Here is a 22,937-nt window from a genome sequence, read left to right on the forward strand (position 1 = left end):
TTAAGACTGCTCCTGCTGAAACTTTGGGGAGGAAAACGGGAGCTGGCGGGGGTGGGCTTTGCCTGCCACTCAGCTCTCCCTCGCGGCGCGGCTGGATTCAGCACCTCGGAAAGCGCCCCTCGCGGCGCCCCAGGATTACGCATGCTCCTTGGGGCCCGCCGCCTCAGCCGTGCAAGTGCCACTGTAACTGGTGAGCACCGCTGGCAACCCACCCGGAGTTGACAACCGCAGAAAGACGCAGACACCCACTGACCTCCAGGCAACAGAACGAGATGGATGGAACTCTACGATCTCTTTCTCTCCAAGGACGGAAACCTCATCCAAGCAGTCCCAGAGGAAACCGACACAGGTATTTGAAAGGGAGCGAGCGGCCCCAAATCGCAAAATTGAGCGACTGTGGGAGTTATGCGCCAATGCCCCAGTGACCGCGGGACACGGAGAGGGGAAGTCTGCGTTTTACATAGGACCTAGGGACTCCAAGCTTGGCCTGAGAACCCTTGGACGCCGAGTGCTTCCCTTATGGGCTGCGCTCCTCAACTCTGCTCCAAAGCAGCCACTGAGCTCAACTCCTGCGGCCAGGGCGGTTCGCTGCGCGCCAGGACGCGCTTAGTACCCAGTTCCTGGGCTCTCTCTTCAGCAGCTACTTTGAAAGCTCCCACGCACGTCCCGCAGGCTAGCCTGGGAACAAAACCGGGGTAAACCGTCCCCAAGAACGTGACCTAGAGGTACCTGCGCATGCAGATGGCCGATGCAGCCGCGATAGCCACCATGAATAAGGCAGCAGGCGGGGACAAGCTAGCAGAACTCTTCAGTCTGGTCCCGGACCTTCTGGAGGCGGCCAACACGAGTGGTAACGCGTCGCTGCAGTTTCCGGACTTGTGGTGGGAGCTGGGGCTGGAGTTGCCGGACGGCGCGCCGCCAGGACATCCTCCGGGCAGCGGCGGGGCAGACAGCGTGGACACCGAGTCCCGGGTGCGGATTCTTATCAGCGTGGTGTACTGGGTGGTGTGTGCCCTGGGGTTGGCGGGCAACCTGCTGGTGCTCTACCTGATGAAGAACATTCAGGGCTGGCGCAAGTCCTCTATCAACCTTTTCGTCACCAACCTGGCACTAACGGACTTTCAGTTTGTGCTCACCCTGCCCTTCTGGGCGGTGGAGAACGCTCTTGACTTCAAATGGCCCTTCGGCAAGGCCATGTGTAAGATCGTGTCCATGGTAACGTCCATGAACATGTACGCCAGCGTCTTCTTCCTCACTGCCATGAGTGTGACACGCTACCACTCGGTGGCCTCGGCTCTGAAGAGCCACCGGACGCGAAGACACGGCCAGGGCGACTGCTGTGGCCGGAGCCTGGGGGACAGCTGCTGCTTCTCGGCCAAGGCGCTGTGTGTGTGCATCTGGGCTTTGGCAGCACTGTCTTCGCTGCCCAATGCCATTTTCTCCACCACTGTCAAGGTGATGGGCGAGGAGCTGTGCCTGGTGCGCTTCCCGGACAAGTTGCTGGGCCGCGACAGGCAGTTCTGGCTGGGCCTCTACCACTTGCAGAAGGTGCTGCTGGGCTTCGTGCTGCCGCTGGGCATCATTAGCTTGTGCTACCTGCTGCTGGTGCGCTTCATCTCCGACCGCCGCGTGGCAGGGCCCGAAGGAGGGGACGCGGTAGCCAGAGGAGGCCCGGTCGGAGCCAGCGCCCGGAGACTGTCGAAGGTGACCAAATCAGTGACCATCGTTGTCCTGTCCTTCTTCTTGTGCTGGCTGCCCAACCAGGCGCTCACCACCTGGAGCATCCTCATCAAGTTCAATGCAGTGCCCTTCAGCCAGGAGTATTTCCTGTGCCAGGTATACGCGTTCCCTGTGAGCGTGTGCCTGGCGCACTCTAACAGCTGCCTCAACCCCATCCTCTACTGCCTCGTGCGCCGCGAGTTCCGCAAGGCGCTCAAGAGCCTGCTGTGGCGCATCGCGTCTCCTTCGCTCACCAGCATGCGCCCCTTCACCGCCACTACCAAGCCGGAGCCCGAGGATCAGGGGCTGCCGGCCCTGGCGCCGCTCCGCGCGGCCACGGAGCCTGACCTGCTCTACTACCCACCTGGCGTCGTGGTCTACAGCGGGGGGCGCTACGACCTGCTGCCCAGCAGCTCTGCCTACTGACGCGGCCCTCAGGCCCAGGGCACGCCGTCGGGGCAAGGTGGCCTTCCCTGGGCGGTGAAGGAGGCGAATGGATTAAGGAGGGTTTGGGGCAGAGTCGAGGGCGGGGGGAGGGGGAGCCTTTAAGAAGTAGGTGGGAGGAGGATGGACACAGCATGGAGGAGGAGCCTGTGGATAGGCCGGAGGACCTTCTCTGGAGAGGGGATGCTTCGAAACCAGGTGGAGAGAGGAAGCTGGCAAAGGGGCAGAGATGAGCCCCACGGGCCAGACCGCCAACCTCCGCTTCGCAGCCACAGCCTCTCCTTACTCTTCCCACGCTGGGCAGTGGAAGGCGCCCAGAAGCGGAGAGAAGCAGCAAAAACGTGAAGAAATTGGCACAGGGAGCAGGGCTTAGCCAAATGATGCGCAGACAATTGTGTCCGTTTATTCCTGCGACTTCTGCGAAGAGTGCAGCCGCCGCCACAAACTCTCCTTTGCGCCTTGGCTAACCAGACTGCAGCAGCACCAAGGTCCTACTTGCTGCGGGGCTGCCCCAGGAATCTAGAGCTGGGAGGCAAGAAACGTTTTTGGAGTTAAGAAAGAGAATTGACCATCCTGATCCGTCCCCAGGAGAAACGGCAAAGGAAAGCCACCTCCCATGGAGTCATTATGACGATTATCATTCCGGACTGGGCCAGCGGAAACACGCTGAGCCCGACCTAGCTGCACAGCCCCGGAGCTCAGACGTTAGCAGGGGGACAACACCTGTCACCAGCTTGGGAGAGCGATTCTCTGGGGAATGGCGTCAGTGAGGGAGGGAGCGGACGCAGTGTAATTAGAAGGGCTGGTTAAGGAAATTTCTTCAGGTTGCTGCCCCAAAAGGTAAAAGGGGGCTCATATGCTCACTTGGTAGCAGAATTGGAAATGGAGCGCTGGAGCGTTGCGAGGAGGAAGCCCGGGCGCTCCAGTTCCTCTGAGAGTAGGCTGGGTGCCTGTAGGCACTCTGGTCTGCGTGCTACCGGTGAGCTGGGCCCAGAGGCATCTTAAAGAGCTCTATTGGGAAGAGTGGGGGCACCTCTGCATTTCCTCCCTTCCCATGCTTTGGGAATCAAGCTGTTCCTTTGATTGAGGCCCTGGACCAGCGAGTAGAAGGATGGTTTAGTTTTTTGTTTTTTTTTTTGTTTTTTTTTTTTTTCTGGTAGGCTTAGATAGAAGAGCAAGAAATGCTGCAGAAATGTGCAAGGGGAATTGGGGCGGGGGCAGGGGAAGGGGAATCTTGGAAACCAAATTCCTAAAAGCTGGGTTGGATCTCTCAAACGGAGGTGTGGGGTAGGAAAGAAAACAGTAGGTTCAGGTACTATGTTCTAAAGGAAGCAGAGTACTGGAGAAACTGTTCTGAGGGTATCACCAGAATTTCAGATGTAGGCTTCTTTATTGCTTATATTATTGACAAGAGAAGGTAGGAAATAGGAATTCCCATCCAACATTACCATCACCAATTTTCATTTATTCTAAAGAGTGCTTTACATATTGAACATGCATGACAAATTCTTTTCCCAGCCTCCAGACAGTTTATGGAGCTGTCTTTGAAGATTGCCTCACATTTCTCATGTCAACTCTGTTCTGACCACAGGAGCTTAAGATGTTAAACCCTCACAAAGTCCTTTCTTGAGGCTCTTCTGAGAACTGGGATCAAACGTCAGTCTACCCACCCATCTGCTGGCTTTGATAGAGGTACTGCTACTCTCTTTGGCAACCTGGTTTGGGGTCAAGAAACCAATGATGCAGGCACCCACTGGGGTGGTTGTTTTAATATAATAAATAGCCATTCATAAGAACAGGTCTGTTTAAAGAGCCTCTTGAACAGTAGAATTGTTTAGTAATGTTGTGAAAAGTTTTTCTGCAGTATCTGAGATTCAGGGCTCAAAATGTGAGATCTACAACTCCCACCTTCCCTGATCTGCTTTTTGTGATTGCAAAACACATTGAAATGACTAAACACTCATGCCTTCTCACAAAAGCAGTAGGTGCCAGTCTGGATCCTGAGCAGTCTTGTGAAGTCAGCTCGTTTAGAAAACTGAACGGTGTGTTTGTTTTGAAGTAGTCCGTTTTCTTCTTCACCCTTTGGGAAGAACGTTTATTGATATAGACATTGAATAGCAATTGGGCTAACAAAGACTGAAATGTAAGCTCCCCAAAATACAAAATACATGAAAAAGTAAACACGGGAAAAAACTAACATTTGCATTGTAGGAGACCCATCTATAACACGGATAATAGACTCTTGATGAGAGATTCTTATCAAAGCAAATTACCATTTCAATTTTAACAATAGAATAATGTGTGGGTAGCTCAGAATTCTTAGGAAAGGGTGTTGAAGTATGTGCATCTGCCACTAAGGGCACTAGAAAAACAGAAGAGAAGGAGCTGGAGGAATGGAAAAAAAACAACCTCTATAAAAAGGGTCACTTTGTCCAAATCCCAAGCACCGGGCTTCTGAGAACATGGCAGGAGGGATCATAGATTATGACTTTGATCTACCACAAGGACAAAGCGGTCACCAAGGAAATGGTCAGATCAATTGTAATCAACAATTAGTTTTCGAGTGGCTGTTGTGTGCCAGCCCCTGTGCAGGGTGCTGAGGTGATATGCATGAACCAGACATGTTTCTGACTTCCACATGTAAAAGGACAGACAGCCGTGAGCACAAGCAAGATAAGACAGGGAATGATGAGCTGAAAGTCAAAGTAAGGTTGAAAGAAAGAAAGACAAAAGGAAGGAAAGGTTGATCCTGCTGGGAGATCAGACTTTCTGATCAAAATAATATTTGAGATAGGTCTAGATATATGGTCATAGTTTAGGCAGAATGGCAGTGGTGCGTTCGGAGGCAGAGAGGATATTCAACGCTAATAAAATGTGGTGACTAGAAGCCTTAATGTTGGAATGTCAGATGCTTGATTGGGAACGTCAGAAGCAGGAAACAAAGTAGTAGGGATTCTCTTTCTCTTGCAGTATTTCCCAGGATTTCTGTTGAGACGATGCGTCCTTGTACTACTTTTATTTGTCTGGGGAAAGGAAATTTCTTTTGCCAGAAAGAATATGTCATTGGTATACTGAGAACAAATACTTAGATTCCCAAATGTGGTTAAAGGCTTTGAAAATTGGATTATAGTTATTCATTCAAACCTCAAGGGAGCTGAGTTCAATGAGTATTTGCATATTTGTGTGTGTGTGTGTGTGTGTGTGCGCTTGCATGTATGCCCTGTGGTTGGTTAGGGATGACTACATTTGACTTCTTGGGGGTTCAATAAGATGGCCCTCAGCTATGGATCACCTTTCCAGCTGGTTCATCTATTCATTTCAAATCTTCACACATCAGAACAGTTTTTGGAGAAATGGGCAGGAAATAAACACTGAACCCCAGAGAGGATTTCATTTCTAAACCTTGTAGAGGCCAAGTACAGGCAGGGGAAGTAAGAGAGGTGGTTTGTCGCTGTTTCTTTCCTAATGCTAAGAGCTATGTGCCATGAGGTTCCCTGAGCATTTACCTATCCTCATCCAACACTATGGGGTTGGGAGTAGGTGTTTTCCCTGATGGCCTAAGTGAGTCATGAACTTATTTCTCCAGGATGGATGATGGTGGGGGGATGGGAGGGTGGAGCAGAGAGGAAGTGGTAGTTATGTACATATTCTGTAAAAGGAATGAGATTATTTCACTTGGGAGTGAATGTACTAACATAATACAGGAGGACTTAATTGGGAAGCAGAAAATGAGAAGGGAGCAAGGCTTGGAGGGTGATAAGTGAAAGAGCATGCTCAAGCCAGAGAAGACAGCCTAGTTGGGTCTGGAAAGCACCAGTGATCTGGAGAGAATGGGAGAGACACACTGCAGGAGCCTGGATAAGGAAGCCGCACGTCCTGCTGGTGATGAAGTTGAGCAGGGGGCAGGAAGAAGTGGCCACTTTAGCATAAACCCCTGCCCTCCATTGTTCTCCCAACATATACACCAGAAGTGGCCAGATTCACAGGGGTGTTTCAGATGCCTTGCTCCACACCAGTAGTATTGCCTCAGTCACAGGTATAAGAACCAGGTAGCTGCAGAGAGTGGGTTCTTTAAACACAAAGGAGGCATTGGTAGAATCGCAGCAACAAAGTGGAAGCCCAAGTAGCAGAAGGAGGAAGAGAGTGCGTGTGAAATATCAGGGATGCCACTGCGTTTTGAGACCCTTGGGGAGGCTGGGAAGGAGAAGGAGGCTGCAGCACAGAATGACAACAAACGGCTCTGTGCTTGTAGGCTGGCTGACTTTGGTAGATACTGTCGTTAGACCTGGGCAGCCAGGGCCCCTGGTCTGGGTGTCATCATTAGAGGACCCTGCTCTGCCCCTTCATCTCCTCACATGGCAAAGAACCCACAGGGCCTTCTGGAGTTTATGCCCTGCCAGTCCTCCCACCTGCTCGATTATGCTTGGGTATCTGAGACCTTGAAATTTCTTGTCCAAATGGCCCTGAGTCTATTTACAAGGAATCCATGGGTTCTTTCTTGAGTCTATCCTCCAGAGAGAATTGCATGCCACTGAGTCTGTCCACCCTTAGGTGACTAAGGGTTGCCATTTGCAGGAGCGGTAGAGGGTGGCAGCAGGTGGGAGACTGTGGATGTGCTGATGCCAGCTTGCACACAAGGACTGTACACTGCCTAGGTAGAGAGAAGAGTCGGGGGAGCAGCGAAGAGGGATGGGCTGTGGATCACATGTCTCCATTCTTGCTCTTGCCCTGGACCCTGCAGGGGCAGTAAATGTACTACTATAATACAGGAGGACCTGACTGGGAAGCAGAAAATGAGAAGGGCTCCTAATCCAGGCTCCTGCAGAGTGTCTGTCCCATTCTCTCCAGATCGCTGGTGCTTTCCAGACCCAACTAGGCTGTCTTCTCTGGCTTGAGCATGCTCTTTTACTTATCGCCCTCCAAGCCTTGCTCCCTTCTCATTTTCTGCTTTCCAATCGGGTCCTCCTGTATTATATTAGTACATTCACTCCCAAATTTTCCCTGTGAGAAGCTGTGTGAAGGAAGACCCAAAGCCCAGCAAAAAAACAACCAGAGCAGGCCTACTCTTCTCAGGACGGCTACAAATGAGCTGACACTGCAGGGGCCTGGCCATGCTACTGAATCCATTCATTCTCCTAGGCACGGGACGCACAGAAACAACACACCAAGTCCCAAATTTCCCATTTCTCAAAAACAGCTCATTTCCCTTCTCCAAATTCCCTTCCAGCACCAAAGATTTTGGTCAGTTACAAGTTGAGCCGAGGCAATGACTACTCTACCAGACCCTAGATCAAGTAGGAAGAGGAACCACACAATTCTTCTAACTTATAAAAACATGTGGGCAGATCTGTATTCTGCACTGGTCAGGTACATCCAGGGTTGTGTAGGCAAATACTTAAGACTGGGGAACAGGACAATGAGCTTTTAACACTAGTGACAATCGCTAGCTCCGATCAAGTTCCAGACACCAGGCTAAGTGCTGTCCATACAGGAAACAACAGAACCAAAGTGTCAGGGTTCAAAGCCTAGCTCTGTCACTTAATAATTATGTAGTTTCAGATCAGTTATATCTTTCTGCCTCCATTTCTTTATCTAAAAAATGGAGAGCGGTAACAGCACCCACTCCCACAATTGCTGTGTTAACGTTAAAACATTTAGAATAGTGGTAAAGACTCCATAAATGTCATGGTTTGTGTTTTGATGTTTGTTTGTCTGTTTGTTTTGAGACCAAGACTCACTTTGTCTCCCAGGGTGGAGTGTAGTGACACAATCACAGCTCACTACTTGATCACCCAGGCTCCAGCAATTCTCCCACCTCACCTTCCCCAAAAATTGGGACTATAGGCATATACCACCATGCCCAGCTAATTTTTAAAATATTTTTTATAGAGAGAGAGTCTCCCTATGTTTCCCAGGCTGGTCTCAAACTCCTGGCCTCAAGGGATCCCCCTGCCTCGATCTCCTAAAGTGCTAGGATTACAGGTATGAGCCACCATGCCTGAACCAATGTTATGTGTTATTAATCATCACAACTGTCTGAGATAGCAATTCTTATCCCAAATGTATAGATGAGCAGGTGTGCCTTGGGGAGATTACATAGTTTGCTGCTGAGTGGCAAAGCCAGGATTCAAAACCAGCTGATTCCAGAACATGATTTTTATTAAACCATGCTGTCTCTCAAGGCTGCTGAAAACCTCATCATGGGGAAAGCAGTTGAAGGGGTATGATCAGAGAAAAACTGCTTAGCTTGGAGAAGAGAAGATCATAGGAGAAACAGGGGGCTGTTTTTTGAAGGACTTTTATATCAAATCCAGAGGATAAATCAAGGGTGCAGACTAGAGAGAAATATTTTTACTGTGTCAATGAAATGAACTACTTTAAAGTGATGAATCCTCCAGCATGAGATGTTTGAGTAGACTTGTCAGGGGTATCATAAAGTAATAGGAATTAATTATGAGCAAATTAAATATGAATAAATTAATATCAGAGAATAAATCACTAACAATATTTTGAATATCTGTGAATTTGATGAAATATATGACTCCCCAATATATATGGACCCTTGGCTAAAAAAAAAATCAAATCACTTCATAAAACACATCCAAGCATCATATGTGAAATTTGTCTGCTTCTCAGGTCTCAGAAAGACCTGCAATGCCCTGTGAAAAGCAGCTCCTGCCTCTCTCCTACCCCTGCACTGAGACACAATGAGAAAGGCATGTGTAGGCGCTACCACCCACACTTACCCCTTGCCGCCAATGCGTGGAGGCATAGTCCAGACAAACGTTGCCTGAAATATGGGGACTGTTGTGCAGAGGATTGGTTTAAAGTGAGAGGTGGGCAGATTCTATGGCTGAGATCACAATACTGGGTGTCCAATGGGCAGACCCTAAGATTCAGAGCTGCAGAAAATGTTAACTTCCTGCCATGTACTTCTCTGTGTCTGAGGTTAGGGTCATTGTCTCTTTATTGACCTAATCCACGTATCTAACAAAGAGAGCCACAAAGCAACAGCCTATCAGTGCCATCGCAGATGCTGTGATCACCACGACGACGACGCTCCCGGCTGTGTTGACCAGAAAGCCCAGGCCACCTCCAACTAAGATCTGAGCCAGCTGCACCATGCAGGTGAGGGTGGCGCAGTCCATGCCCTTCCCTCTCATGCTGTTGTCTGGATCCCCTCCTGGAGCCTGCTGCCTCTGCAAAGGAAGCACAGAAACACCATTTGACCTACAAAGAACTGTCATTTAGGGCACAAGTCGGCAAAACTTTTCTGTGACCAACCAGATAGTAAATACCTTTGGCTTTGTGGATTATACAGCCCTGGTCATAACTACTCAACTCTGCTCTTGTAGTGCAAAAGCAGGGGCAATGTGGAGCTGAGTTGCCTTTCCAATATAGATTGATGGACATTATTAGCATTTGATTTCATGGAATTTTCATGAATTGGTGATGTGGAACTGAACTGAATACTGATGGGTATTAGCATTTGATTTCAAGTAATTTTCACTTGTTACAAGATATTAAGCCTCTTTTGAATGTTTTTTCAATCATTTAAACAATTAAAAGGAATTCTTAGCTCACAGACTGTACAAAAACAAGTGGTGGGTCATAATCAATACAACATAGTGGATACTTAATAAATATCCCATTCTTTTCCTTTCTTAGTGTTAAAAATTCAAAGATTTTAAGAAGGATGTTGAATTGTTGATGTCCTTAAGAGAAGCAACTTTAAAAGGCATTTCAATCTTTTAAAATATGGTTGCTACTTGATTAATATAATGTTTGGTTAATATTTGATATTTGGTCTGAACTGGTTGATAACTTTGTCATTTGTGGCATATCTCTTACGTGCTGGGCCTGGGTATTTTTTATTTGTTACTTTATTTCAACCTCAACACCTCCCTAGATGCACATGTTATTATCATTCCCCCCATGGTAACAATTAAAATACTAGCTATCATATTTTGAGTCTTTGTCACGTGCTAGGGGGCACCATGCTAAGCACATCCACTATCTTGTTTGCTTTTCTCTAAGGTAAATAACATTCTTTCCATTTGCCTCATGAGGAAACTGAGGGTCTGCGAGCTTAAATGATGATTTTCTACACTATTAGGCAAAAAAAAGCATTATGCTGAAAAACTCATATTATCCTCGAATAAGAAAGGAAAATAAGAAAACAGATTTATATTTGCTTGGTTTTTATTTTAAAATGCTGGAAAGATTAACAAAAAACCTAGTAAGAGTGGTAACACGTTGGGGTTTGAGGAAGATAGTAAATGGTAAAGGGAGCATGCAGTGTGCACTTTTGTATATCATTGTGAATATATTATCTCACTTAAAAATGAACTCATTCTAAGTGCTACCTAATAAACAAATAAATAACATCCCCAGTGTAACACAGCTTCCAAGTGAAAGAGGCAGGATTTGAATCCAGGTTTCTCTGAGCTTGAAGCATAGGTTTTCTTCCCCTAGTACCATGTAACACTCTCCTTGGAGGGACAGTTTTTTATGATAACTATCCCATTAGCAGCAACATCCCTGTCATGCACTAAAACCTTGGTGACAATGTTTGCCAAGGGATGAGGAAAGCCACAACTCTTTTTTGAAATGTTTTTACTCCTGGTGTGGCTCTGCCCTGCTGCCAGATCAAATGATGAAAAACATGGTCAGAATTATAGTCTCATGTTTATGTGTTCAGTGTTTTTGCAGTTTCATGCTGAGCTTGGAGTTATCTCTGTAGCTTTTATATCATTGCTCCAGTTAAGGAACTGTAAGCCTATTTTCATGGGAAGAAAGTTGCAATTTTGATAAGAAGAGGTGGTCATTTTAGAATGGAAATACCAACTGTGTTATAGGCATTGCTTAGGTGCTTGTTCACTAGTTGAGCTCCAAGGTTTAAACGGCGCAGGTCCCGCTCAGCGCAGCAAAGTGGGGATTACCACCCATGATTCCAGCTTTCCTTCTCGCACATAGGGTCTGACTTACTAAAATCTGGACTCCATTGCCTAGGACTTTCCTACCCTCAACAAATAATGCCGAGAAATTCCACCATGCGCCTCTGCAGGTAGGGAGACCCTTATTGTGGGTATCCAGAAATGCTGCAGGTGAACCAGAGAGACCTATGAAGTGGTTATAGAAGACCTGGGCCCCCCTTTTTGGTCTCTGTGTAATTGTGGACTGGTTTCTCCGCCTCACCAAGCCTTCTTTTTCTACTCAGAAAAATGGGAGTAACACTCCTTGCCCTACAGCTCCCTAAGTGAGCAGGGTTGAGAGTAAGGATAGGAGAGCTGGGCTGTCCTGGGCTTTGGCATGCCAGTACCAGGTCATGATTGCAGTTGCTTGGGCATTTGACTGCTGCCGTTTCAAGAACCCTTATTTTCCAGCTCCGCTCTACACATTGCTACCAAATCCTCCCCAGCCCTCAGATGAGTCTGGATGTTACCCAAGGCAGAGGTTCAATGACAGCACACCTCCTTTTCTTCCTCGCGGTGGTACTCAGTAATGAGGTTAAAGGGCACGGTGTACAGGGTGCTGGACATTACACCAAACAGGCTGCACAGGACCAGGGTGGAGTAGACATTGGGGAAGAGCCCAATAAATCCTGTCCCCAGGCCAAACAGCAAATATCCCGTGAAGTAAAGACCCTTTAATCCAATGCAAGATACCAAAAATTTCTGGAAGTCTGTGGGAAGAAGAGAGGGAGAAATTACAGCTGGCAGTGCCTCACAACATTTAACAATTTCAGACAATCCTTTATTCTGAAGATACACTTTTTTAGACGTCCTTTGATACTGAGCCAGGAACAAAAGAATCCCCTTATCTGTGGGTTGAAAACAGCTGGCTTTTGGAACCATTTTAAAGACCTTTGCATAAAGGACAGCTTGAAATTCCCTTGCTAGGCTGATTTTTTTTCTAAAAGAAGAGTCTGGCACTGTTTAGCAGACAGCTGGATAGCAAAAAGAAGTGAGAAAGATGGTGGAAAAGCTGACTTAACTATGGGAACCTGGGGCTGCAAGAAAAGTGTGGGTTATTCTGAATCAGTTGGGCTGTAGCCCCATAGGACCAAAATAATAACACAGGCCTATCTTGGTCCTATGACCCACCGTCAGGTTGGGGAAAATTGAAACAACCAAAATATACAGAATGATCTAAGTCCCCACCTGAATGGAGTCTGCACACCTGAGAAGGAGGTAAATGATGTGCAATTATCTGAAGACACTTTCCCTGACTTGCCAGTCCTTCCCAGGCTGGTAATGGGCTCCCACAGCACCCAGAATCTCCTCGTCGCTGGCTCCCTAACTCTTGGTAAGCAAGTTCCTTGAGTTCTCAAAATCCCAGCTTCCTCATCTGAAAACTGGGAATAGTAAAACCATCTTTTGGAGTTGTTGGCAGGATCAAGTGAGATGAAGTGTCCATGAAATCACCCAGCCTAATGCCTAGCATGTAGAAAACATCCAATTAAGGTGGCTGTTGCTACTGCAACAGGCTGAGCTGGAGACAGTTGACTCCTAACTGGGTTTCTCTTCTAGCAAGTCAGCTTGGCTTGCTTGTATCAGTATAGTGGTAGAGCTAATTTTTAAAAATGAAAAATTCTGCTTTAAAACATTTTACAAGGTTTTCCACAATGGCAAGAAAAAATCCCTAAATTGTTTTTATCTTCCTTTCTTAATCGGTTGTTTTCAATCCACACATTCCTCATCTCTCCCCTGCCCCATTCTCCTGGAACACAAGAATCAGGGGATAAATAACAGATACTTGAAATGTGGCTATTCAAGAATGAAACTTTCCATATCTATTTCCATATAATTATTGGACTTACACCTATAGACAAGCAACCTTGTTTCCAGTACATTCGAATCAATTGTGAAACTAAACACTGTCTCACATTGATTGAAGACAAAGCTCTGAAAATGACAAGTGGGCAACATTGCTTCCTCTATTAAACTTATACCATGCCTGGAGGACTGTTGTTAAGGTTGAGAATAAAAAAATGAGAATAAAGCTAGATAAGTTTCTGCTTGCTTAATAATTATATTTATATAGAAAATGTAATCTAAGGTGTCTCAATACCTAAAAGGTACCATCAACACCCATTAGGGAAATGCTCTTATCCAAGTGTGTATGCCAGAAGAGGAGAAGGCAAAGTAGGATAAAGAGATATTTAGAAACATAAGTAACTTCAATACAAACACTGAAAGTCTGGCAAAGAATACTTTATTCACAAAGATAATTCAATGAACTTCATGGCCAAGCTTGCATTGCTCTCTGATGGGTCTGATACCCAGTGGTAGTCATATCATCACACAATGCCTCTCTTCAGGACTGGGGGGAAATTATAGATTTAAGCACCAGCTATGACTAGTATATTATGGTATAAACAATTGGCCATGTCTTAGTACCTAGTGTTGGTATTCTAATTGGTATACGTGTACCTGCTGTCTACAAAAGGAGCTTGGAAACAAGTCCCTATCATCTTTCTCCACCTTAGCAGCCAGATTGTCCTGCCAACCTCCACATGGATAGAAACTCTGAATCTGCTCCTGATGTTATGTGATGAGTCCAAAATAGAGGGTAATATCATGAGCTCTGGAAGGAGCGGAAAGGATTGATTCTGCCTGTAGTGGGTTGAGGTGCAGGGAGAAGAAAACTTGGATGATTTCACCGAGGAAGTAATATTAAGTTGGGTATAAAACCATTATTAGAAGTTGTCTAGTTGGGGAAGTAGAAAGAGCAGTTCAGGTAGAAGAAACTAAAAGCAGAGCAAATACACAGAAATGAGAAAGTCTGCATAGTGGGTCACTGACGGTAGTTAATTGACATGGGAGAGAAAGAGGGCAAAGTATGAACTAGGTCAAACTGTGAAAAGCTCAGGGATTTGACTTTATCCTATGGGCATGGAGAGCCCCTAAAATCCTTGAGCAGAGTTGGCTAGTATTTTGCAAATAAAATGCTGATTTGAATTTACAATGGTAGGGATCCAATAGATTTATACATTAATACAACTTTGGAAAACTATTCAACTAATAATTTCTTTTGTAACTAGAAAGCCTTTTAACTAGAAGTGACCTAAAAATAACATGCTTTAAAGTTCCAAACGCCATAACATTTATGTAGACAAGACTGATGGAATGTTATCTAGTAGGGGTTCCTTGAGGAAAAAGAAGTTTAGATTGACACATTTTTTTTTCCTTACAAAGATGAAGGTAGGGCTGGATGTAGTGCCTTATGCCTGTAATCCCAGCACTTTGGGAGGCTGAGGCGGAGGATCACTTGAGTCCAGGATATTGAGACTAGCCTGGGCAATGTAGGGAGACCTTGTCTCTCCAAAAAAAAAAAAAAAATTAAATTAATAAACCAGGCACAGTGGCATGTGCTTGTGGTCCTGGGTACTCAGAGGGCTGGGACTTGCTTAAGCCCAGAAGGTTGAAGCTGCAGTGAGCCATGATCACACCATGCACTCCAGCCTAGGTGGCAGAGCAAGACTTTGTCTTAAAAAAAGAAGAAAAACAGACAAAAAAAAAAAGGAATAGGGTAGTAGTAAATAGTCCCCTCAGCCCTTGAAATCATGAAGGACTTAAGATGGATAATTTACCAAACCCTTTTAGTCTAGCATTCTCTTATTCTATTTTAAGTGCTTGAAATCTTCCTCCTGGAATTTTTCTTAGTTTGCATACTTCAAGAGGAAGAAAAGAGTTTGCTAAATAAATGTAAGCTTTAAGCATTACTATTTGAGTATCATAAATTTTAACATAATGAATGTTGTGGTTATGTGATTATTGGGCTCATCAACTTCTTGCATGTTCATATGAGGTCTCCTTTTCCCAATTGTGCTCACTGTTTAAGAGATCTTGAGGCAGGTTTCCTGCTGTGCTATGGCTGAGTAAAGGGAAGGGGAAGGAGCCCTCACATACATCCACCCTTTCTCCCCACAAGAAGCAGGCTGACGGTGACAGAGTGAGTCCCCCTGAGAATGGTAACAGGGATTCTCCCCATCTTTTCTCACTTCCTTCACCCAGGCCATATCCCTGCTGTCCCCTGGACCTGTCCAACGCCCAGAGCCCTGAGTCGGGGGTCAGTTATTCTTACAATCTTGCAGAAGAAGAGCTCTTTAGAATTAGGAGAACTGCATACGTTTTTCAGGCCAGACTTTTCACTTAATTCAATGTATACAGAACTTGGAGATATCCACACACAGTAACAAGTACAATGCAGCCTGTGAGATGCCCTGGAGTTGTAGACCAGCCACTTGGACTTATGTAAAGACAGTAGCAGAAATCCCTTTGTTCAGTGTCTTTATAGCTGCAACTTAGGTGAGTGGAGGTTAAGAGGCTCAGAAAAGCTGGCACCTGGGAAGGAAAGCCAGATGTCCCCAATCCTGGTGTGGTGCTCCTATAACCTACCCAGCTACACATCTGAGCTAAGGTCATTTTGCAGCTGACTTTGTCACCTGTCATGTTAACATCGCTTCTCTTCTGTGTCGTCTACAAATCTGATACGCCTGTCTATGAAATGCCCCCAACGATCTTGCTCCAGTAGAACATGAACCTGCTGGGACTCATCCATCCAACACTGCATCTTGTAAAGATTTCCTTTTATTTCCCAGAGAAACTTGATCAGGAACCCACTGATTCCAAGTACAAAGTAATCAGTGAGGAAAATGACACCTAGAATTCATGATGATAAAAGGATGCTTCCTATGGTCCTTTCTAAGGTAATAGTTTTTCCTGACGTCCATAGATTTATTAAGAATCTGGTATTTTAAACAGCAGAGAATACACATAAACATATCAAATCCAAGTTGTGCTAGACCAGAAACTTTTAGAAGACATCCTTTGGAGAGAGAGAGACTTACAAGAATAAAGTGAGGAAGACACGGAGTTGATGCACAAGCCCCAACATCCAACCTCGACTCCTCTTTCGTAGATGAGAAACTCTGTGGAGTTGTGTGCACTATAGGGATCCCCACCGTACACAATCTGAAAGAGAGATTGGAGGCTGTTGAGGTACAAATGCAATGTAGTAAGAAACCATTCTCATGCACTCTGCTTCTCCACCCCTGGGGAGCAAATGTCCCTGCCTGAAGGACCCTTTCTAGAGTACAGAGCTGATGCTGTCATGACCAAATCGCCCCTTCCATCCTATCACATCTTCATTCAAGGACCTATCAGAAATCTAATGCTTGCTGCATCAGGTCTCAACAACACTCTCTTGCATCCTTAACATTCCTCCTTCCATCTCACAGCTGGTCCCACCTTACTTAGGCAATCCCACCACTCATCTTCTGCTACAGTCAATCAGCTTCTGACTCACCTCCACATGGGCCATTCCTGTTCCTGCTTGGAATGTTTTCTCCCTCTCTCATACTCCTCTAACTCCTACTAACCCTTCAAGGCCCAGACCATACTGCAGTTTTTTATTTGTATTTATTATTGTATTTTATTTTTTAAGAGACAGGGTCTTGCTCTGTCACTTACAATGGAGTACAGTGGCACAATCATAGGTCACTGCATGCTTGAACTCCTGGCCTCAAATGATTCTTCCACCTTGGCCTCTGAAAGTACTGAGATTACAGGCATGATCCACCATGCCCAGCCTGAGCCCTGCCCCTCCTTCTTGAAGCCTGCCATGATTGGTATGGCTCACATCAGTTTGCCCTATTTGTTGCATTTGATTAGATACTAGCAGGCTCTGTAGTGTCCTCTAGTTGTCCAGGGTATAATGGCATTTCTAGACCTGTCTGTAAGCCAGCTTCTTGATGGTACTCTTTCCTACATTCTTACTGTGCCAATCTTAGAGGATAGCCCAGAAGAACCTCAACAGGTATTAATAGAGTAAATGATGTGTAACAGTGAGTGTGTGCACAGACACGTTCATTACCTGGCCCATGAAATCTGTGAAGAAGAGCATGTTGGACAGGAAGGCCGTCCATCCAATGAGGTGGCTGATGCAAAGGTAGCGGTAGTGAGGAGGCATGCTCACCAGTGCTCTCAGCAGTGACTTTAATGTCATTTCCCTGCAAGTCTGAAATACAACATGAAACAGAGGTGTGACCTTCGCTGCAGAAACTCAGCCAGCTAAGGGAGCCAGAGCACACAGCCATATTATGTATTTGTCAGTCAGCCATCACACAAAGTGTCACTTTTCCTGGACATGGAACTAGGTTTCCCTGGAGCAGACTCACAGGAGGTATTCTGTTAACCATGAGTGATGGCTTAGCAGTTTCAGGCCCAGAATGAGGCTTTGGACCCAAGGGCAAAGGGAATGGGAATGACGCTAGCTTGGCCAAGGTGTAGGAGACATTGAGCATCCTATCTCTGAATGACAGAACTGTTGCACAAGGACAAAGCTCACAGTCATAAGCCAGCTCTTAGATGATTATTATTCTTGGGTCTCTTAACTATGAGAGCACAGTAGGCAAATCCAAGATGTCTGTCATGATCATGGTCCCCTAATGTCATCTCTGTGATTATGTGCTGTTACATGGCAAAGGGATTTTGCAGATATATTAATAATTAAGGTAACTAGTCATCTGACCTTAAGTTAATTGAAAGGGAGATTACCTGGGTGATCCTAACCAAATCCCATGAGCCCTTGAAAAGTACAGAATTTTCTCCAGTTGGTAGTAGAAGGGAAAGTCAGAGTAACTCAAAGCACAAGAAATGCCTACTTTGAAGATGGAGGAAGCCATATGAAAAGGACCTGAGAGTGACATTTAGGGTCTGAGAACATCTCCAGGCCAACAGTCCACAAGAAAGCAGGGACCTCAGTCCTAAAACCACAGGGAACTGCATTCTGCCAACATCCTGAATGTGCTTAAGGGCAGTCTTTTCCCACTGAGCTTCCAGATGAGAATACAGCTCTGCTAACACTTTGACTTCACACTTGTAAGACCCTGTGCAGAAAACCTAGTGCAGCTCACCCAGGCTTCTGATCTATGGAACTGTGAGATAATAAACTGATGTTGTTTTAAGCAGCTAAGTTTGTGAAAGTTTTTTATTTATTAGGGCATTAATACAGAGAGCCAGTCAGCTCCCTGTTCTTAGCCAGCTGTCTCCTCCCAGGTTATTTCTCTGGATTCTAATGATAGCAGAAACATGTTAATGAGCCCTAATTGAGTTAGAAGTAAGAACAATGTAGAACTCAAATATATATATTTACACACACACACACACACACACACACACACACACACACACACACACGAGGGGTCTTCAATATGTTAATGGAAAATGCATACTATGAAAAAATTATGTATGGATTTCAAAAAAATTTTTGAAGCAAAATAAACTCATACTAACTTGCTATAGTATGTCTGAAGAAGATTTAGTTTGAGGCACCAAGAAGGATAAGATAATTCTACTAGAATTGAAGCTAGAATAAACATCACTTATGGCGAAGCTTTGGTGGAAGAATGGTGAAATCACAGATTTCTTTTTTAAAGTTTGTGGAGACAATGTCCCAAAGAAATCAGCAGTTTACAAATGGATAACTCATTTTAGGAAGGAACCAGGTGGTGTTAAAGATGAAGTCCTCAGGGGCAGACCATCCACATCAATTTGCAAATAAAAAAGTTAATCTTGTTTATGCCCTAATTGAAAAGAACTGACAATTAGTGGCAGAAAAAAAGTCAACACCATAGACATCTCAGTTGGTTCAGTTTACATAATTGTGACTGAAAAGTTAAGGTTCAGCAAACCTTCCACTCAATGGGTACCAAAAGTATTGTGCCCAGATCAACTTCAGACAAGAGCAGAGCTTTCAAGGAAAATTTTAAACATGTAGGATCGAGATCCTGAAACATTTCTTCAAAAAGTTGTAACAGGAGATGAAACATGGCTTTACCAGTATAATCCTGAAAATAAAGCACAGTCAAAGCAATGGCTACTGAGAGGTAGAAATGGTCCAGTCAAAGCAAAAGCAGATAGGTCAAGAGAAAAGACTCTGACAACAGTTTTTTGGGGATGCTCGGGCATTTTGCATGTTGACCTTCTGGAAGGCCAAAGACTGATAATATCTACTTACTATGAGAGTGTCTTGAGAAAGTTAGTCAAAGTTTTAGCAGAAAAACATCCATAAAAGCTTCACCAGAAAGTCTTTGTCCACCATAACAATGCTCCTGCTCATTCCTCTCATCAAACAAGGGCAATATTGTAATAGTTTTGATGGATGTCTTTAGGCATCAACCCTACAGCCCTGATTTAGCTCCTTCTGGCTTCTGTTTCATAATCTTAAAAAATCTATGAAGGGCACCCATGGTTTTTCAGTTAATAATGTAAAAAAGACTGCATTGACATGGCTAAATCTCCAGGATCCCCAGTTCTTTAGGGATGGGCTAAATGCCTGGTATCATTGCTTACAAAAGAAAGCAATGAACTCAATGGAGCTTTTATTAAGAAATAAAGTTTATTCTTTTTAAGTTTTATCTTTTCATTTGATTTTTCCATTGACTTTAGGAAGGCCCATCCCACACACATGTATGTAAAAAATGAATATATAGGCCAGTGATTATTTAATTTAGATTTAAATTAGGTTAAAACCAGAAGCTATAGTTTTTTTGGTTTCAGAAACATTGAGAGAATGAGAAACTTTAAACTATTGATACAATTGTTTTGAAATACAAAGAATGATAACAGCCTTTAGCATCTTGTCATATAAGAGAAGAAAGAAACCTTGGAAATATTAAGTGATTAGCTTCCCTGAAGACACTGAGACCATAAACATCAGACGAGATTTGGTAATGGGTCTTTCTTGTCATATTTTTATTTATTCTGAATCATGACATCGACTACTGGCTAGTTTATAAGACAGTCTACTGAGATTTTCTATTTTAACTGTAACAGCATATTTTTTATACTTCTTAACCTTATACAATCATGCAGTTTACTTCTTTGCTGTGGAAAATTATATTCGCCATTTATATTCACCCATTTGATGATTTTTTCAAATTCATCAGTCTTGCAGTATCTAGCCCACTGGCCATAACTATAGTCATTTTCTGATAATGTGTTAAACACTACAGGCATTTCCCTGGATTGAAGGAAAGTAACTGTTTTTCTGCAAGTAGAATATGGTACCTGTAAAAATGAATGATTATAACAGAAATGAAGTTCAGAATTACTACTTTTTCCTCAACCACAGAAAGAAGCAGCTAACAACATAGCCCAAGAAACAACAGCCTAGTTTTCATGCCTCCAACTAAATGGTTTGTCTTCACTTTCCTTCCTCTCTTTCCAGAAATGCAAAACTGAGAAAGTGAATCTGGCCAACAAGTATTCAGCCTCATTCTAAATATTAATATATGCTTCTGACTTATACATAATTTTCAGCCTGCTTTCATTGTTAGCCTAATTTGTCCTTTCTTCTAAAAATAAATATGAGCTTTCAAAATGTGCCTAGTATTTCTGTAAAAGCTGGGAGTGTAAATATTCAAAGCCCCTTTGTATATTGTAACTCAGAATAAAAACTCAGCTGGCATATTATTCCTGACTCATCAATTCCCTTGTAAAACCCTTTTAATCGTTCTGAAACCTTGGGAGTTGTTTTACTGCATTTATTTTGCACCACTGTCAGCTGTAGACTGGGTGGTGATGAATTTACAAGCGAAAAAGGTACAGAGTCTATCAGGGAGAAAGAAAACTTCACAAACGTGCCCTCAAAAGGAGACTATTTAGATGTTAAAGGGAGCAACTGATGGCATGGAGGAATTGGAGATAGATTTTATGAGATCTGGTTTAAACTTGTGAAATAATTCAGCCCTCTTGCCTTTAAAAAAGAAAAATTTGTTCTTGAATTACACAGCCACCCTTATTTTGGAAAGCAATGTCTTTGGCAAGCAATAACAGCCCTGCAGCCTTGGCCCTGATCCTGGAAATGTGCAGACTTCTTTTGCTTAACTGGAGACCTCCCAGGGCACACATTTGGAAGAGAAGTGCAAATCCATGGCTTTGAGAGTAAGATGTATTACTCTGTGCTTTGTTCTTACTTTATCTTTTTGTCTTATTTTATTTGCTTATTTATTTATATTTTTAGAGGTGGGGTCTCACTCTGTTGCTCCAACAAGTGTGTAGCGGCATGATCACAGCTCACTGCAGCATCAAATACTTGGGCTCAATGGATCCTCCCACCTCGGCCTCATGAGTTGCTGGGACTATAGGAATGAGCCACTGCACTGGTCTCAATTTGTTTTTTAAACCAAATAACGAAATCATTCAGAGCCTACAAAATTTTTTGTGTGGCCCCTACTAGAAAGTTCATTGTATCTGTTGTATTTATTTTTGTATTCGTGTGGGAGTTCCACACCTTTCAAAAGGCTTCCACTCAGTTGATTTCATTTGATCCTCACAGCAGCCTCTGAGTGGATGAGACAACCCCTGTCTATGCAACTCTTGGAGGGGGAGTCCCAGTCTATCTAAGGGGACATCAAAGAGGCAGATAACCTATCAAGGTGTTATCTGTTATCATGTATATACTAACCTTTAGTAAAACCCCATCTTGCTTTGTTCCCCAAACCACCACATTATTTTAAAATTTTTGCTTTCACATTATTTGATTACTTTTTTCTTATTTTTTATCTATTATAGAAATTTTGGATGTATTGCATAATTTAAAAATAGAAAATTAAAGCTTCCTGTGAGCCTATCATCCAGACTTTCCATTTTTGGTATATTTCCTTTCCATTTTTCCTCTATGTATGCAGCTTTGTTTTCTCCCAAAATAAAGATTGTTTTGTGTATGTAATGTATATTTTACCTGATATATTTTTATTAAATCTTCAGAAACATACATTTTTAATGACTGCATGAATTTTATCATATAGATATTCCATTTGGCTGTCCTGCATAAATGCACAAAGGGCTCCAGTCCAACTAAGAATCTTAGAGTTCTGGTTTGTTGGTGAAGGAAGGGCAAGGAGTATAGGTATTATCCACCAGGCAGCCTGGTGTCGGATAAGAGGGTTGCATACAGGCATTAGTAGACCTAAAATCTCATATTTTCTCTACTTGTGTGATCGAGGTAAAATGAAGGCTTTATCCCAATGACCTCATAGTTCCTCCTTGCACTCTTATAGTTATGAAAAACACTGCACTCATCCTAAAATAGGAGCTACTGTTGGAGTCAGATGAATAGATTACTCTCTTCAACTGCATTCTCCTATCAAGTGGCATGGGGAGAGGCAGGTTGATGTGCTGTGGCAACTCAACTCCAAGGCAGTCACGTTGATAGAATGAGGCTTTCTTTCAGTAGATCATACTCAACCATTTTGCCAATTCAAACATAAGCAGTGTTGAAGTTTACTTTTGCATTTATTTTGGAAAAATGTTAAGCAAATGAACAGAGTAAACAATACTGGAGGAAGCGCTTGATCTCAAGGAAAAACTACTTACAAAATTTTATAACTAACAGCTAAGATGTATTGCTTTTATTCATATACATAACTGAATACAAAAAAATGAGGTTTTCTACTGACTATACGTAGCAAAAAAAAAAAAAAATCCTTAAAATACCATTAAAATAAAGTACAGTTTTTAGTTTTGTAAACCACTTAGCTAAATGTAATGTGGTATCCTAGATTGGATCAGAAAAAGAATATTACCCAGGAATGGGATAGCTGGATCAAATGGTAGTTCTACTTTCAGTTCTTTTTTTTTTTCTTTTTTTATTGTACTTTAAGTTCTAGGGTACATGTTCACAACGTGCAGGTTTGTTACATATGTATACATGTGCCATGTTGGTGTGCTGCACCCATTAACTCGACATTTACATTAGGTATA

General features: G+C 43.9%; 2 protein-coding genes across 3 annotated transcripts in view; one reads left to right on the plus strand and one right to left on the minus strand.

Annotated features, from left to right (window-relative positions):
• The first annotated feature begins 404 nt into the window (after nucleotides 1-404).
• Nucleotides 405-2,922, plus strand: RXFP3 (relaxin/insulin-like family peptide receptor 3). The gene has a single exon (XM_011952572.1). It carries the CDS (start codon nucleotides 736-738, stop codon nucleotides 2,143-2,145), a length of 1,410 nt encoding a protein of 469 aa, XP_011807962.1. The 5' UTR covers nucleotides 405-735; the 3' UTR covers nucleotides 2,146-2,922.
• Nucleotides 2,923-9,105: 6,183 nt separating this feature from the next.
• Nucleotides 9,106-22,937, minus strand: part of SLC45A2 (solute carrier family 45, member 2) — a 48,596-nt gene continuing 34,764 nt past the window's right edge. Inside the window, exons 4-7 of one of the 2 annotated variants that reach the window (XM_011952575.1) lie at nucleotides 17,044-17,187; nucleotides 16,019-16,142; nucleotides 11,637-11,848; nucleotides 9,106-9,362 (exon numbers count right to left, since the gene is read on the minus strand). In XM_011952575.1, coding sequence (XP_011807965.1) covers nucleotides 9,138-9,362; nucleotides 11,637-11,848; nucleotides 16,019-16,142; nucleotides 17,044-17,187 — 705 coding nt within the window. In that variant the 3' untranslated portion in view covers nucleotides 9,106-9,137. Of the gene's footprint in view, nucleotides 9,363-11,636; nucleotides 11,849-15,873; nucleotides 16,143-17,043; nucleotides 17,188-22,937 lie in introns of those variants that run through there. The other variant, XM_011952576.1, reaches the window with a different exon arrangement.

Source organism: Colobus angolensis, unplaced genomic scaffold (genome assembly GCF_000951035.1).
Source record: "Colobus angolensis palliatus isolate OR3802 unplaced genomic scaffold, Cang.pa_1.0 Scaffold341, whole genome shotgun sequence".
Taxonomy (NCBI): Eukaryota; Metazoa; Chordata; class Mammalia; order Primates; family Cercopithecidae; genus Colobus; species Colobus angolensis.